The sequence below is a fragment of the Salvelinus sp. IW2-2015 genome, linkage group LG1, assembly GCF_002910315.2.
Source record: "Salvelinus sp. IW2-2015 linkage group LG1, ASM291031v2, whole genome shotgun sequence".
In the NCBI taxonomy this organism is placed as follows: Eukaryota; Metazoa; Chordata; class Actinopteri; order Salmoniformes; family Salmonidae; genus Salvelinus; species Salvelinus sp. IW2-2015.
Window position 1 is genome coordinate 45,188,999 of NC_036838.1, and position 15,843 is coordinate 45,204,841.

General features: G+C 44.1%; 1 protein-coding gene and 1 pseudogene across 10 annotated transcripts in view; one reads left to right on the forward strand and one right to left on the reverse strand.

Moving 5' to 3' along the window:
• The first annotated feature begins 2,417 nt into the window (after positions 1–2,417).
• Positions 2,418–3,848, forward strand: LOC111968409 (rhodopsin-like; annotated as a pseudogene).
• A 9,850-nt stretch (positions 3,849–13,698) lies between these two features.
• The window catches only part of LOC111968415 (membrane-associated guanylate kinase, WW and PDZ domain-containing protein 1), a 189,091-nt gene continuing 186,946 nt past the window's right edge, over positions 13,699–15,843 (reverse strand). For 9 of the 10 annotated variants that reach the window (XM_070445184.1, XM_070445176.1, XM_070445177.1 and 6 more), the window contains one exon: positions 13,699–15,652. In XM_070445184.1, the coding sequence (XP_070301285.1) occupies positions 14,388–15,652 (1,265 nt within the window). In that variant the 3' untranslated portion in view covers positions 13,699–14,387. The remainder of the gene's footprint in view (positions 15,653–15,843) is intronic. The other variant, XM_070445192.1, reaches the window with a different exon arrangement.

The window sequence follows — 15,843 nt, forward strand, 5'->3', positions numbered from 1 at the left end:
ATCAGTCACCCAGGCCTCCCCAAACACCAACAACTTACATCTTCTGTCATGTGAGAGAATGTGTGGGGTTCACTTCAAAGAGGAAGTTGAGTGTAGTTTAAGACCTTCTCAATCACTGGGTTACATTGAGAGAAATATGCCTTTGCTTTTCTGTTTTCCCAGAGTGTATCTAGACTGTAGAGTGTAAACAGGTATCAAGTGAAGTAATGTGTAGCCTCAGTGAACACTCACAACTCTCATGTCCTTTGGAAGCCCTCAGCATGGAGTGGCAGGAACATCTGAGGTGTAAAGTAATTTTTGTTAACATTGGAAATGTTAGACATTGTATATTATGCATGTAAATTAAAGATATGTATATTAAAGGACGAAAACCTGTGGCACCATATCGCTCACCGAAAGGTCTGCCCATGAATTTTTATCAACAGCAGAGGGCGCATCATCTCCATCTCGGAGCCGTGTCCCAAGGCTGTGAAATCATGCTGGATAAATAAGGCTTGTGTAGCTCTGCCGACCACAACATCAGCCTTGTCTCTTACCAGGCAGTAAAATAACTACTCCATATTATATTGATCTGTGTATCTATGGACACCACTCCTCCTGACAGAGACAGATGGGTCATTCCCTACCAATGACCTTGAATGAGAATTGCCAAAGTTCAGCCAAACACTCTCCCACATTGTAAAGAACTACAGGGAAAACATTCCTCGTCTCATGTGACATATTGTTCAGTGGAGAGACATATTACAGTAATTCCATCAGCACAGCGCAAGTCCAGGCAAAATACTGGAATGGTGACGTCATGTGCAGGGTGGATGTGATTTCACATGTTGACCATAAGATGGCACCCTCTAACACCCACTTGAACATAAACCAAGATACACACAGGTTTCTTGGTTTTCATTCTGTATCATTTGGGGTACCAATGCAACCTGAACATTTCTGTCTTGCCATTGAAACACTTTAATATCTAATTGTTATTAAGTGGGCTTATTCTGAGTGTGAAAAGTCCATGACAAATGTAGTCTTTTCAAGCATGCCAGCTCAATCTTAATTATCTTGAATATAAAGGAATGGTATTTTTATTTGACACAATTAGGTAAGTTGATTTCCTGTTAATCGTCCAACAAGCTCACACAGTCTCATGTCAGAATTAGACATTCATCCATGTTTCTCAAACGTCAAATGTCAGTGTTGAAGGTTAAGTTTAGGCATTAACTCTGAAATCTTAAGGTTAGTCATTAATTCCGAATTCTTAAGGTAAGGGTTAAGGTTTGGGATAGGCTTAAAACCAAAATCTCAAAAACAACTTTCATCCACAGGATTCAAACATGCAATCTTCTGCACCAGAGGCAGATGTTCACAGTCATCCGCCATCCCTGTCCACAACACCCTAGTCCACAACACCCTAGTCCACAACACCCTAGTCCACAACACCCTAGTCCACAACACCCTAGTCCACAACACCCTAGCCACAACACCTTTAGTCCAAACACCCTAGTCCACAACACCCTAGTCCACAACACCCTAGTCCACAACACCTTAGTACACAACACCCTAGTCCACAACACCCTAGTCCACAACACCTTAGCAAAAACTAAACCTACTTGAAGGTAACAGCGCTCACTGTTGCCCCTAGTTGCTTTTTTCGACTTCATCTCCCGACGTCCTCAGACATGGATGGATGGTCTAATCCTGACTTGTATCACCGGTGACCGTGCTGTAATTGTCATGCTACAAAGACTGGCTGAGCTTTATTCCCTACCAGGAGAAATTAGGTGCATTGTACTGTAATCAAACACAATATTCAAACTCCCTATGGGGATTCTTAATTGATGTCGCTAACCCTGAATATGTGGACAACAGGTGCTATTTCATTTCTCAAAATATACCATCACAAAATAAAGATTTTAGCCAGTATCCTATTCTATTACAAACAAATGCTGTTCAACTGTTGACAATAAACATTGACAATAAAAGAAAACACAGTTGTGAAAAAAGTGAGTGGGATAAAGCAACATGCAGGCTTCTACTGTGTATTTGTTTGATTAACTCTCAGTAAATATTCCAAACCACACAGTAGAGATTAAGATCCACCACCCAGCTCCAGATTATGACTTGTCAATTTGGACTAATGATACTAATGATGATTGATAGGTAGCAACTCATAGCCATAATAATATCCCTAATGGCCATAATAATGTGAATAACCCGATGAGTAGCTAGTTCAGAGCACATTTGGATTAATGATGATGGACATTATTACCCTAATATCCTGATGAGTTGCTTGTGTCTGAATAGCAGCATTGGATTATTGATAAATTTATATATTTCTGCTGTCACATCAGTCCTGGCAATCAGGTGAGCTCCTTTATAAGGGTTACTCACATACATACACAGACTGTACACACACAGCAGCCATGGAAGGCACAGAGGGACCCAAATTCTACATCCCCATGTCCAACCCTTACAGGAGGCCTTCAGAGTACCCTCAGAGTCATATACCTGTATATAGAGAGCTGGGCCAATGCAGTTTCTTTCTGAATATTCCAAGAGCACCACTTTCCGTTGCAAAGTGATAATTGACGCTTCTGCTTTGTGCTGTTTATTTCTGACAGTTTTCAGAACACAACCATAGAATTAGGAATTAGAATACTAATTTAACTTAATAGGATATCTATGACCATAACACAGTACTGACTTGGATACAAATGATCCTAGTTCTAATCAATAAAAATGTCTTAAATTCACGGCTCAGTTTTGCTTATTTAGAGTGGATCATTTTGTATGGAATTCTATTGTTACATCACCTACATTTCGAGTAAAAAGGCACTAACATGGCGTCCGTTCTAAAACCTGGCCAAACTCTCAATATATGGCTCGGAGTACCCTCAGTACTAGCTGGCTGATCTCTGAGCCTACGCATGTATGTCCGCATACATCTTCTTCCTCATCATCTCCTGCCTCACCATCAACTTCCTCACATTCTAAGTCACCATCGAGCACAAGAAGCAGTGGACGGCCCTCACCTAAATCCTGCTCAACCTGAATGTGGCTGATCTCGTCACGGTGTTCGGCGGCTTCACCACCACACTCTACACCTCCATGAATGGCTACTTCGTCTTCGGCCTCACCAGCTATATCATTGAGGGCTTCTGTGCTACCCACAGTGGTCAGATCGCCCTCTGGTCCCTGGTGGTGCTGTGTATCGAAGGAGGTTGGTTGTCTGCAAAGCCTATTGTAAACTTGCGCTTCAGGGAGAGCCATGCCATATTGGTGGTGGCATTCACCTGGGTGATCGCTGCTGCTTGTTCCGTGCCCCCTCTGTTCAGCTGGTCACGTTACATTCCAGAGGGCATGCAATGCTCATGCAGTTTTGACTATTACACTCAGACCTCAGAGATCAATAAAGATTCCTATGTCATCAACATGTTCTTCTGCCACTTTACCATTCCCCTGGTCATCTCCTTCTGCTATGGCAACCTGTTCTGCTCCATCAAAGAGGCTGCTGAAACCACCCAGAGGGCTGAGAGGGAGGTCACCAACATGGTCATCATGATGGTCAACTCCTTCCTGTTGTGCTGGGTGCCCTACTCCAGTATTGCCGTGTACGCCTTCACCCATCAGGGACTCACCTTCGGACCCTTGTTCATGACAGTTCCGGCTTTTTTTGCCAAAAACTCATCCCTGTTCAACCCCCATAGCTATATTTTAATGAACAAGCAGTTCTGCCACTGCATGATCACTACCCTGTTCTGCAAAAACCTCTTTGATGTGGAGGAGGAGCGTCCACCGCCACCTCCAAGACAGAAGCCTTCTCTGTGTCCTCCAGCTCAGTGTTTTCTGCATAAGATGGCTGCTGCGGCCCTTCTGTCTCCTCAGGTTATGGAAAAGTTTGACCTGCATAAGACACTTTATACATTTTAGTTAGTTTCAACGTATGTCTGTAGATGCACGTCTCAGTATACTGTAATTTCTGTGTTTACTTCACTGCCGTAAAAATAATTTCTTAGAAAACCAAATATTAGTTACAGTACAAGAAGCCAGTTGATACAACTTAACTTTTAAGTCAGAGGAGTAACTCATCTTTTTTAGGATTTTTTATAAAGTCTTTACACTATAAGAAATCTTCAGTGCTTCAATTTAAAAGATTGGTGACCCCAGTCACTTGTATCTTAAAATGTAAGAGTTGATGTAGCTAACAATTGTAGCTAACAAAGTCAGTGGTGTAAGTTATCTATTCAAGTTGAAACAACAACAATTTACAGTGTACTGAAGTGATCTTACAAGTTGAAAGAGTAGAACTGTTCATTAAAACATTTATAAAAATGGCCTATATTTTACAGAAACACGCACCTACTGAAATAACAGAACAAGGATCGCTGGCTTTCAAAGAACATGTTAAAATCTACATTGTTTCTACCTGTTTTTGGTGGAAGTATGTACAGTGCCTTCAGAAAGTATACAGACCACTTGACTTTTCCAGGTTTTTAGATTTTTTTGCGAATATATAAAATAAAATAAATGAAATATCACATTTACATAAGTATTCAGACCCTTTACTCAGTACTTTGTTGAAGCACCTTTGGCATCGACTACAGCCTCGAGTCTTCTTGGGTATGACGGTACAAGCTTGGTACACCAGTATTTGGGGAGATTCTCCCATTCTTCTCTGCAGATCCTCTCAAGCTCTGTCAGGTTGGATGGAGAGTGTTGCTGCACAGCTATTTTCAGGTCTCTCCAGAGATGTTCGATAGGGTTCAAGCCCGGGTTCTGAATGGGCCACTCAAGGACATTCAGAGACTTGTCCTTTAGCCACTCCTGCTTTGTCTTGGCTGTGTGCTTACGGTCGTTCTCCTGTTGGAAGGTGAACCTTCACCCCAGTCTGAGGTCCTGCGAGCTCCGGAGCAGGTTTTCATAAAGAAACTCTCTGTACTTTGCTCCGTTCATCTGTGCCTCGATCCTGACTAGTCTCCCAGTCCCTGCCGCTGAAAAACATCCCCATAGTATGATGTTCCCACCACCATGCTTCACCGTAGGCATTGTGCCAAGTGTCCTCCAGAGGTGACACTTGGCAATCAGGCCAAATAGTTCAATCTTGGATTCACCAGACCAGAGAATCTTGTTTCTCATGATCTGAGAGTCTTTAGGTGCCTTTTGGCAAACTCCAAGCGAGCTGTCATGTGCCTTTTCCTGAGGAATGGCTTCCGTCTGGTCACTCTACCATAAAGGTCTGATTGGTGGAGTGCTGCAGAGATGGTTGTCCTTCTGGAAGGTTCTCCCATCTCCACAGGGGAACTCTAGAGCTCTGTCAGAGTAACCATTGGGTTCTAGGTCACCTCCCTGACCAAGACCCTTCTCCCCTGATTGCTAAATTTGGCCGTGCGTCCAGCTCTAGGGAGAGTCTTGTTGGTCTCAAACCTCTTCCATTTAAGAATGATGGAGGCCATTGTGTTCTTGTGGACCTTCAATTCTGCAGAAATGTTTTGGTACCCTTCCCCAGATCTGTGCCTCAACACAATCCTGTCTCGGAGCTCTATGGACAATTCCTTCGACCTCATGGCTTGGTTTTTGCTCTGACATGCACTGTGGACCTTATGTAGACAGGTGAGTGCCTTTCCAAATCATGTCCAATCAATTGAATTTACCACAGGTGGACTCCAATCAAGTTGTAGAAACATCTCAAGGATGATCAATGGAAACAGGATGCACCTGAGCTCAATTTTTGAGTCACATAGCAAAGGGTCTGAATACATATTTAAAAATGGTATCAGTTTTTAAATCTAAATAAGGTATTTCTGTTTATTTTTATTTATACATTTGCAAAAATGTATAAAAACCTGTTTTGCTTTGTCATTATGGGGTATTGTGTGTATATTTGCTGAGGATATTTTTTTTTTTAATCCATTTTAGAATAAGGCTGTAATGTAACAAAATGTGAAAAAAGTCAAGGGGTCTGAATACTTTCTGAAGGCACTGTATCTAGAATAAAAGTATTCTGCATTAAGTCCCGTCTGGTACTGTATGTATTTTGTTTGGAGAGAGTGGTAACAATAATAGTAATAGTAATATTAATATAAAGCATTCTGCATTCAGACCCGTCTCGTATGTTCTCTGGATAGAGTGGTGGTGAGATTACCACAGGTAAAGGATGAGGGATTTACAGAGATTGATGGAGATTTCGGTAGTTGATTCAAGACTTTCATCTGAGGTCGCCTTGTAGGTTATCAAGTGCAAAGGTATCAGATCTGAAGAAGAATTTACACATGGAGACATGACAGTAATGTAAAGGTTAAGGTACGCAAGATATTAACCTGATAAGGCAACATGATCCCTTTTACATTTCCCCTTGCCTGCAGACTTACCTGTGCAACATGTTACAAATTACAATTGGCATGAAAATACACACACACATGCACGGATTCTGTCAAATCTAATCAAAACTAAATATAAACCCACACACAGGCCTACAATTGTCCAAAAATCTAGTGCATCATTTTGTCAAAACGTATATTACGTGCCGTCTTTCTTGCATGCATGTCTGCCACATACAGAACATGTCTGTCATCGAGCTCCAGTCAGGTTTGACTCAACAGGACGGAACCGTCCGTGTGTTTCCATGGTGACGGGAGAGAGAGGCCCCAAGGTCACAGAGCTCCTCAACTGGAGCCCAGACTTTGGGCTGCTGCTGTGATATCATTATTACAGATTTCATTACCATGTCTCCCTCAGCGCACACACACAGTCATGATGAATTGTCAACAGTCATTGGTTATCCATACTGGGTAGCAGCAGCAATGCAAGACACTGGTTCAATATTTGATGAAGGCTCAGGGAGAGATAGAGGGAGGGGAGATGAGGAGAGGAGAGGGGAGTGTATTGGCTCTGGAGACTTGATTTAATTCATTGTTTCAACCTGGTCTTAGAGCATTTTGTATTACTTTGTATGTAAATCCAAGACACTCCATTTAGTATGATATGTTATGTTTCGTATGGTACCGTGCCTTCGGAAAGTATTCAGACCCTTGACTTTTTGCACATTTTGTTACATTACAGCCTTATTCTATAATGGATTCAATTGTTTTTTTCCCTCATCAATCTACTCCACCAATCACGCCTTTATGGAAAAATTACATTTACATAAGTATTCAGACCATTTACTCCGTACTTTGTTGAAGCACCTTTGGCAGCGATTACAGCCTTGAGTCTTCTTTGGTATGACGCTACAAGCTTGGTACACCTGTGCTTGGGGAGTTTCTCCCATTCTTCTCTGCAGATCCTCTCAAACTCTGTCAGGTTGAATGGGGAGAGTTGCTGCACAGCTATTTTCAGGTCTATCCCGAGATGTTCGATCGGGTTCAAGTCAGGGCTCTGGCTGGGCCACTCAAGGACATTTAGAACATGTCCCGAAGCCACTCCTGCATTGTCTTGGCTGTGTGCTTAGGGCCGTTGTCCTGTTGGAAGGTGAACCTTCACCCCAGTCTGAGGTCCTGAGCGCTCTGGAGCAGGTTTTCATCAAGGATCTCTCTGTACTTTTCTCTGTTAATCTCTCCCTCGATGCTGACTAGTCTCCCAGTCCCTGCCGTTGAAAAACACCCCCACAGCATGATGCTGCCACTACCATGCTTCACCGTAGGGATGGTGCCAGGTTTTCTTCAGACGTGACACTTGGCATTCAGGTCTGGCCACTCTACCATAAAGGCCTGACTGGTGGAGTGCTGAAGAGTTCTCCAGAGGTGACACTTGGCATTCAGGCCAAAGAGTTCAATCTTGAATCTTGTTTCTCATGATCTGAGAGTCTTTAGGTGCCTTTTGGCAAACTCCAAGCGGGCTGTCATGTGCCTTTTCCTGAGGAATGGCTTCCGTCTGGTCACTCTACCATAAAGGTCTGATTGGTGGAGTGCTGCAGAGATGGTTGTCATTCTGGAAGGTTCTCCCATCTCCACAGAGGAACTCTTGAACTCTGTCAGTGACCATCGGGATCTAGGTCACCTCACTGACCAAGGCCCTTCTCCCCTGATTGCTCAGTTTGGCCAGCTGACAATTCCTTCAACATCATGGCTTGGTTTTTTGCTCTGACATGCACTGTCAACTGTGGGACCTTATGTAGAAAGGTGTGTGCCTTTCCAAATCATGTCCAATCAATTCAATTTACCACTGATGGCCTCCAATCAAGTTGTAGAAATATCTCAAGGATGATCAATGGAAACAGGATGGACCTGAGCTCAATTTCAAAGATTTCTAAAAACCTGTTTTCGCTTTGTCATTATAGGATATTGTGTGTAGATTGCTGAGGAAAAAAAGGTATTTAATCCATTTTAGAATAAGGTTGAAACATAACAAAATGTGGAAAAAGTATGGGGTCTGAATATTTTCCGAAGGCACTTTATGTATTAATTTGTGGATATCCATCACTCATTTATGATATGTTATGAATTACAAAACGAATTTGCAAAACGTATGATATGTTACGAATTTTAGCTAGGTGGCTAACATTAGCAAGCTGGCTTGTGTTGCTAGAAGTGTTATACAAATCAAATGTTATTTGTCACATGCGCCGAATACAACCTTACAGTGAAATACTTACTTACAAGCCCTTTAAACCTCTCAGGGATCCCCTATGGCTAGAATCCCATTAACAGGATCGATTTGACAACATCCGGTAAATTGCAGGGCGCGAAATTCAAAAACACTAACTTCATAATATTAAACATTCATGACGATACAAGTGTCTTACATCATTTAAAAGATACATTTCTTGTTAATCCAGCCGCTTTGTCAGATTTCAAAAAGGCTTTACGGCAAAAGCATACCATACGATTATCTGAGGACAGCGCCCCGCATACAAAAGCATGAAAACCATTTCCCAACCAAACAGATGCATAACGAAAGTCAGAAATAGCGATGAAATAAATCGCTTACCTTTGAAGATCTTCCACTTTTTGCAATCCCAAAGGTCTCTGTTACACAATGAATGGTCATTTTGTTCGATAAAATCCTTCTTTAAGTCCCAAAAATGTCTGTTTAATTGGCAAGTTTGATTCAGAAATACACCAGTTCCAACTCGCCCAACATGCCTACAAAGGATATAATAAGTTACCTATAAACTTGGTCCAAACATTTCAAACACTGTTTCTAATCCAACCTCAGGTACCCTAAAATGTAAATAATCGATAAAATTTAAGACGGAATAAACTGTTTCCAATACCGGAGAAAAACAACGAGGAGCGCGCTCGTGTTCCAGCGCACTAAAAGACTAGAGTCCACCTGAGTGACACTTACAAAGAATACGAATACTTCTTCATTTTTCAACAAAAAAACATCTAACAATTTCTAAAGACTGTTGACATCTAGTGGAAGCCATAGGAACTGCAATCTGGGTCCTAATAAATCAGGTTTCCCATAGAAAAGCATTGGAAAATCCAATGACCTCAACAACAACAAATTCCCTGGATGGATTGTCTTCGGGGTTTCGCCTACCAAATCAGTTGTGTTATACTCACAGACATTATTTTAACAGTTTTAGAAACTTTGGAGTGTTTTCTATCCAATACTACCATGCATATGCATATCCTAGCTTCTGGGCCTGAGTAACAGGCAGTTAACTTTGGGCACCTCAGTCATCCAAACTTCCGAATACTGCCCCCTAGCCTTAAGAAGTTTAACCAACAATGCAGTTAAGAAAAATCAGTGTTAAGTCATTTTTTTTCATAAAAATACAAATAATTAAAGACCAGCAGTAAAATAACAGAGTTGGTTAGTCGAGGTAATTGAGGTAATATGTACATGTAGGTAGAGTTAAAGTGACTATGCATAGATAATAACAGAGAGTAGCAGCAGCGTAAAAGAGGGGGTGGAGGGGACAATGCAAATAGTCTGGGTAGCCATTTGATTAGCTGTTCAGGAGTCTTATGGCTTTGGGGTAGAAGCTGTTAAGAAGCCTTTTGGACCTAGACTTGGCGCTCCGGTAATGCAGAGAGAACAGACTATGACTAGGGTGGCTGGAGTCTAACAATTTTGGGCCTTTCTCTGACACCGCCTGGTATAGAGGTCCTGGATGGCAGGAAGCTTGATCCCAGTGATGTACTGGGCCGTATGCACTATCATCTGCAGTGCGTAGCGGTCGGAGGCCAAGCAGTTGCCGTACATGGCAGTGACGCAATCAGTCAGGATGTTCTCGATGATGCAGCCTTAGAACCTTTTGAGGATCTGAGGACCCAAGTCAAATCTTTTCAGTATCCTGAGGGGTAATAGGCTTTCTCATGCCCTCTTCACGACTGTCTTGGTGTGTTTGGACCATTCTAGTTTGTTGTTGATGTGGACACCAAGGAACTTGAAACTCTCGACCTGCTCCACTACAGCCCTGTCGATGTTAATGGGGGCCTTTCGGCCCGCCTTTTCCTGTAATCCACGATTATCTCCTTTGACTTGCTCCCATTAAGGGAGAGGTTGTTGTCTTGACACCACACTACCAGTCCACTGACCTCCTCCCTGTAGGCCATCTCATTGTTGTAGGTGATCAGGCCTACCACTGTTGTGTTGTCGGCAAACTTAATGGTGTTGGAGTCGTGTTTGGCCACGCAGTCGTGGGTGAACAGGGAATACAGGAGGGGACTAAATAAGGGCGGCAGGTAGCCTAGTGGTTAGAGCGTTGGACTTGTAATCGAAGGTTACAAGATTGAATCCCCGGGCTGACAAGGTAAAAATCTGTCATTCTGACCTTGAACAAGGCAGTTAACCCACTGTTCCTAGGCCATCATTGAAAATAAGAATTTGTTCGTAACTGACTTGCCTAGTTAAATAAAGGCTAATAAAATACACACCCCTGAGGGGCATCAGTGTGGCAGATGTTTTGTTACCTACTCTTACCACCTGGGGGCGGCCCATCAGGAAGTCCAGGATCCAGTTGCAGAGGGAGGTGTTTAGTCCCAGAGTCCTTAGCTTAGTGATGAGCTTTATGGGCACTATGGTGTTGAACGCTGAGCTGTAGTCAATGTCCAGCATTCTCACATAGGTGTTCCTTTTGTCCAGGTGGGAAAGGGCAGTGTGGAGTGCAATTGCGTCATGCGAATTGGAGTGGGTCTACGGGAGGATGCTGTTAATGTGAGACATGACCAGCCTTTCAAAGCACTTCATGGCTACCGACGTGAGTGCCACGGGGCGGTAATCATTTAGGCAGGTTACCTTCGCTTCCTTGGGCACAGGGACTATGCCTATTGGTATTACAGACTCGGTCAGGGAGAGGTTGAAAATGTCAGTGAAGACACTTGACTGTTGGTCTGCGCATGCTTTGAGTACACGTCCTGGTAATCAGTCTGTCCCAGCGGCTTTGTGAATTGACCTGTTTAAGGGTTTTGTTCACATCAGCTACCAAGAGCGTTATCACACAGTCATCCAGAACAGCTGGTGCTCTCGTGCATGCTTCAGTGTTGTTTGCCTCGAAGCGAGCATAAAAGGCATTTAGCTTGTCTGGTAGGCTCACGTCACTGGGCAGCTCGCATCTGGGTTTCCCTTTGTAGTCCGTAATAGTTTTCAAGCCCTGCCACATATGATGAGTGTCAGAGCCGGTGTAGTAGGATTCACTCTTAATCCAGGATTGACGCTTTGCTTGTTTGATGGTTCGTCTGAGGGCATAACAGGATTTCTTATAAGTGTCCTGATTAGTCTCTCGCTCCTTGAAAGCGGCAGCTTTAGCCTTTAGCTTGATGAAGTTGTGGCATGTAATCCATGTCTTTTGGTTGGGATATGTCACTCTTGGGATGACATCGTCGATGCACCCATTGATGAAGCCGATGACTGAGGTGGTATACTCCTCAATGCCATTGGATGAATCCCGGAACATATTCCAGTCTGTGCTAGCAAAACAGTCTTGTAGTGTAGCATCCGCATCATCTGACCACTTCCATATTGAGCGAGTCACTGGTACTTCCTGCTTTAGTTTTTGCTTGTAAGCAGGAATCAGGAGGATAGAATTATGGTCAGATTTGCCAAATGGAGGGCAGGGGAGAGCTTTGTATGCATCTCTGTGTGTGGAGTAAGGGTGGTCTAGGATTTTTTTGTCTCTGGTTACACATGTGACACGCTGGTAAAAATTTGGTAAAACTGATTTAAGTTTGCCTGCATTAAAGTCCCTGGCGACTAGGAGCGCCGCTTCTGGGTGAGCATTTTCTTCTTTGCTTATGGCCTTATAGAGTTGGTTGAGAGCAGTCTTAGTGCCAGCTTCGGTATGTGGTGGTAAATAGACTGCTATGAATAATATAGATGAGAACTCTCTTGGTAGATAGTGTGGTCTATAGTATATCATAAGGTACTCTACCTCAGGCGAGCAATACCTTGAGACTTATTTAATATTAGACATCGCGCACCAGCTGTTATTGACAAATAGACACACACGTCCACCCCTCCTCGTCTTACCAGAGGTAGTGTCTCTGTTCTACCGGTGCATGGAAAATCCCGCTGGCTCTATATTGTCCGCATGTTCGTTCAGCCACGTCTCGGTGAAACATAAGATGTTACATTTTTTAATGTCCCGTTGGTAGGATCATCTTAATTGCAGGTCATTAATTTTATTTTCCAATGATTGCATGTTAGCAAGAACGGATGACAGTGGGAGTTTACTCGCTCGCCTACGGATTCTCAGAAGGATGCCCGATTTGCGGCCCCTTTTCCTGCGTCTTTTCTTCACACAAAAGGCGGGGATCTGGTCTTGTTCCAGTGAAAGCAGGATATCTTTCTCGTCGGACTCGTTAAAGGAAAAACTTTCTTCCAGTTCGTGGAGAGTAATCGCTGTTCTGATGTCCAGAAGTTATTTTAGGTCATAAGAGATGGTAGCAACAACATTATGTACACAATAAGTAAAAAAATTACTTAAACTTAAAATAATAAAAAACGAACCAAATAGCACTATTGGTTGGGAGAATGTAAAACGTCAGCCATATTCATCATATATATTATGGCACCTACAGAAAATATTTAAAAAACAACCATCAAAGTCATACTTTCTTTTAGGAGAAAAATATTCTTAAAAGAAACTGGCATGTTCCTAAAATGTATTATAGTTAAAACAGACCCAGACCCATAGTTATTCAAAAGAAAAAGAATAATACTGGAAATTATTTGCAATTCAGACAATATTTTAAGGCTTATTATCCAAGCACGTCTCAAATTGTCTGGCTTCATTATGAGACAACTTTATTGATCAGGCCATGACCAGATATTTAATCTGGTATGTCTAACAATTTCTTTGTCAATCTGTCCGGTCAGAAGCTGACAGCTGATAGAAGAGGTTTTCCTCTAATAAACCTGAGTGGCCTCCACAGGTCACCTGACTGACTGGCCTCTGTCTGCATCTACCATCTGCCGTTCTGTCTGTCTGTGGTCTGGGAAGAAGAGAACATGACCTTGGTGTCCCCATCCACTGGCTCCTGTCATCGTCTTGACTGAGGACACAGCTTTCTTCCTCTCTCATTTGAAGAATAAAGGGAAAAGGACCACACTGGTTTATAAACAGACAGATCCAAGTAAACCATACTTTACTTTGTTTGAAATATTATACTATATTATTAATCTACCATTCTGGCCTATCTTCAATATTTTATCTTATGAATCTCATGAGGTAGTAAGACAGACTCACGTCAAAATTGTTCACATTCCGACACTGATCAATTACAATACAAAAATACCAAAATAGGGACACTGAAGATATGTTTAATATATTATTTTTATTTTAACATTATCATCATCACCATCGTAGTTGAACTTTATTTTCCCTTCATTCGTTTTTATCCCATCAATGTACACATACTGCAGTCAAAAATATACAAACAAATGCAGGCTTGTGCTATAGTCTGGTCAAATGTCTAAAAAACAGTGGCACTGGGGGAGAGAAAGAAAAATACATGCACAGCATCTGTGTGGGTGGCACCAGTCACTGGAACTGTGTGCTGCCTGCCTCCTTGGGCTCAGTGGAAAAATACATACCAGTCATCAGACAGATGGCTGAGAAAACGGCCGTCTCATATCAAACAAAAACTAAACAAAAATACGCTCATTAATGGAACTGTTAGGCACATCATTGTTTTTTGTGGTTTTACATTTTCTGTAAAATTCTGATGAATGTACAATGCTTAACCAAATCACAAAAAACGACCCCAAAAAAACTAAAAGGAAAAAAAATAAGATATTGTACTTCTGTCATTAAAAGTTTGTAGGTTTTGGAATCACTGTCTAGTGGGAACGCAGGAATGTAATATAATCAATAATTTAGGTTCATCCAGGGTCCAGGTGTGTTCTGTTGTGTGAAGAGTAGAGCTGAGTGGTGAGAGGGAACCATGGTGCCGTGGGGCGGTGGGGGGGGGGGGGGGGCTGGTTGTGTTACAGCAGACGTCCCATCAGATGCTCAGATCTTTGGGGCTGTCTTTGTAAGCCTTCCGCTTGGGCTCCGGGGGTGCTTTGGAAGCACGGCTGATGTCAGACTTGAGTGTGCTGTAAGACTCCTTCAGCCTGGGTGCTGTTGCTCCCTCTTCCTCCTCCAGCTCTATGAAGCTCCTGACAGGTGAGATGTCTCTGCCCAGACTCTGGACTCTGTAGCGGGGGTCTGGGGACTCCTCTCTGGGGGCGTAGCGTGCCTCTCTCTCCACCCTCTCAGGCGAGCGGCCCCTCAGCAGTGAGCTGTACCTCTTGTAGGCGCTGTCGGACTCGGGGGTACGGACCCTGGGCATGGTCTCTCCTCTCTGGCCACGGGCAGCAGCAGATAACAGGCCATCTCCTCTGTAGTCACGCTCCAGGGTGGATGCCCTCAGCAGAAGGCTATCCTCCTCAAACAGGCGCTGCTCCCTGGACTCCCTCAGCAGCGTGGCCTCCCTGTTGAGCCGGTCCAGGGCTGGAGGCTCCCTCGACAGCGTGGCCTCCCTGTTGAGCCGGTCCAGGGCTGGAGGCTCCCGCAGCACACTCTCCTCACGATAGGGGCTGGGCACAGGGCCTGGAGGCTTCCTCAGCACTGGTGCCACCCCCCCGTTGGGCCTCTCTGGCTCCCGGCCCCTCCGTCTGTATGGGGAGGGCTGCCGGTAGGGGTCTGATGACTGGGTGCGGTGGTAGCGGGTGGGGGAGTGGTGGCGTGAGCGGTAGGGTGACCGGTGACCATAGGGGGAGCGGTGGCCATAGGGTGACCGATTGCGCCGAGGGGACCTGTAGGGAGAGCGCTGGCGGTGGGTGTGGTGCCGGTCAGGGGAGCGGCCTTCCCTCTCTCTGTGCCCTTGGCTTTGTCTACTGTCCAGGGTTTTCTCTGCGCTGCGGGCCCGGCTACGACCCTTATCAGGGGAGCGGTGTCTCCGGTGGCGGTGGCCGCTACTGTTGTTGTGGTGTTGGTGAGTGCCGTGGTTGTCCCCACCAGACCTCTTGCTCTTGTCGCCCTTTCTCTTGGACTGATTGGAGGAGGCCCCTGTCTCCCCAGACGCCCCCCCCTTGCTCTTGCTCCTCTTGTCCGGGGACCGGTGTCTGTGTTTTGAATGGTGGTGGCCCTTCTTGTCCTTGCTCCGTGATGGTTTGTGAGGGTCTGGTGTGTTGGTGTCCGATGGTGCGTTGTTGTGGGGCAGGGTGCTCATTTCCGAAGCGTTTTGTACCCCTGCGGCTGGGCCGGCACCGTCGATGCTGGGGTCTGGAATAGAACACGACATATAACACAGGGTGCTGGATGAAACACAATGCTCTCACAGACTCCCTGACCAATAACCAGGCATCTAACATTATTAGTAATACTGCCAATTGTAATGTTAATGTCAGCAAACAAACACGGCTAAATTCTTAATTTGGATGCACAGCCACAGCTGATGGTTTGATATTAGTATT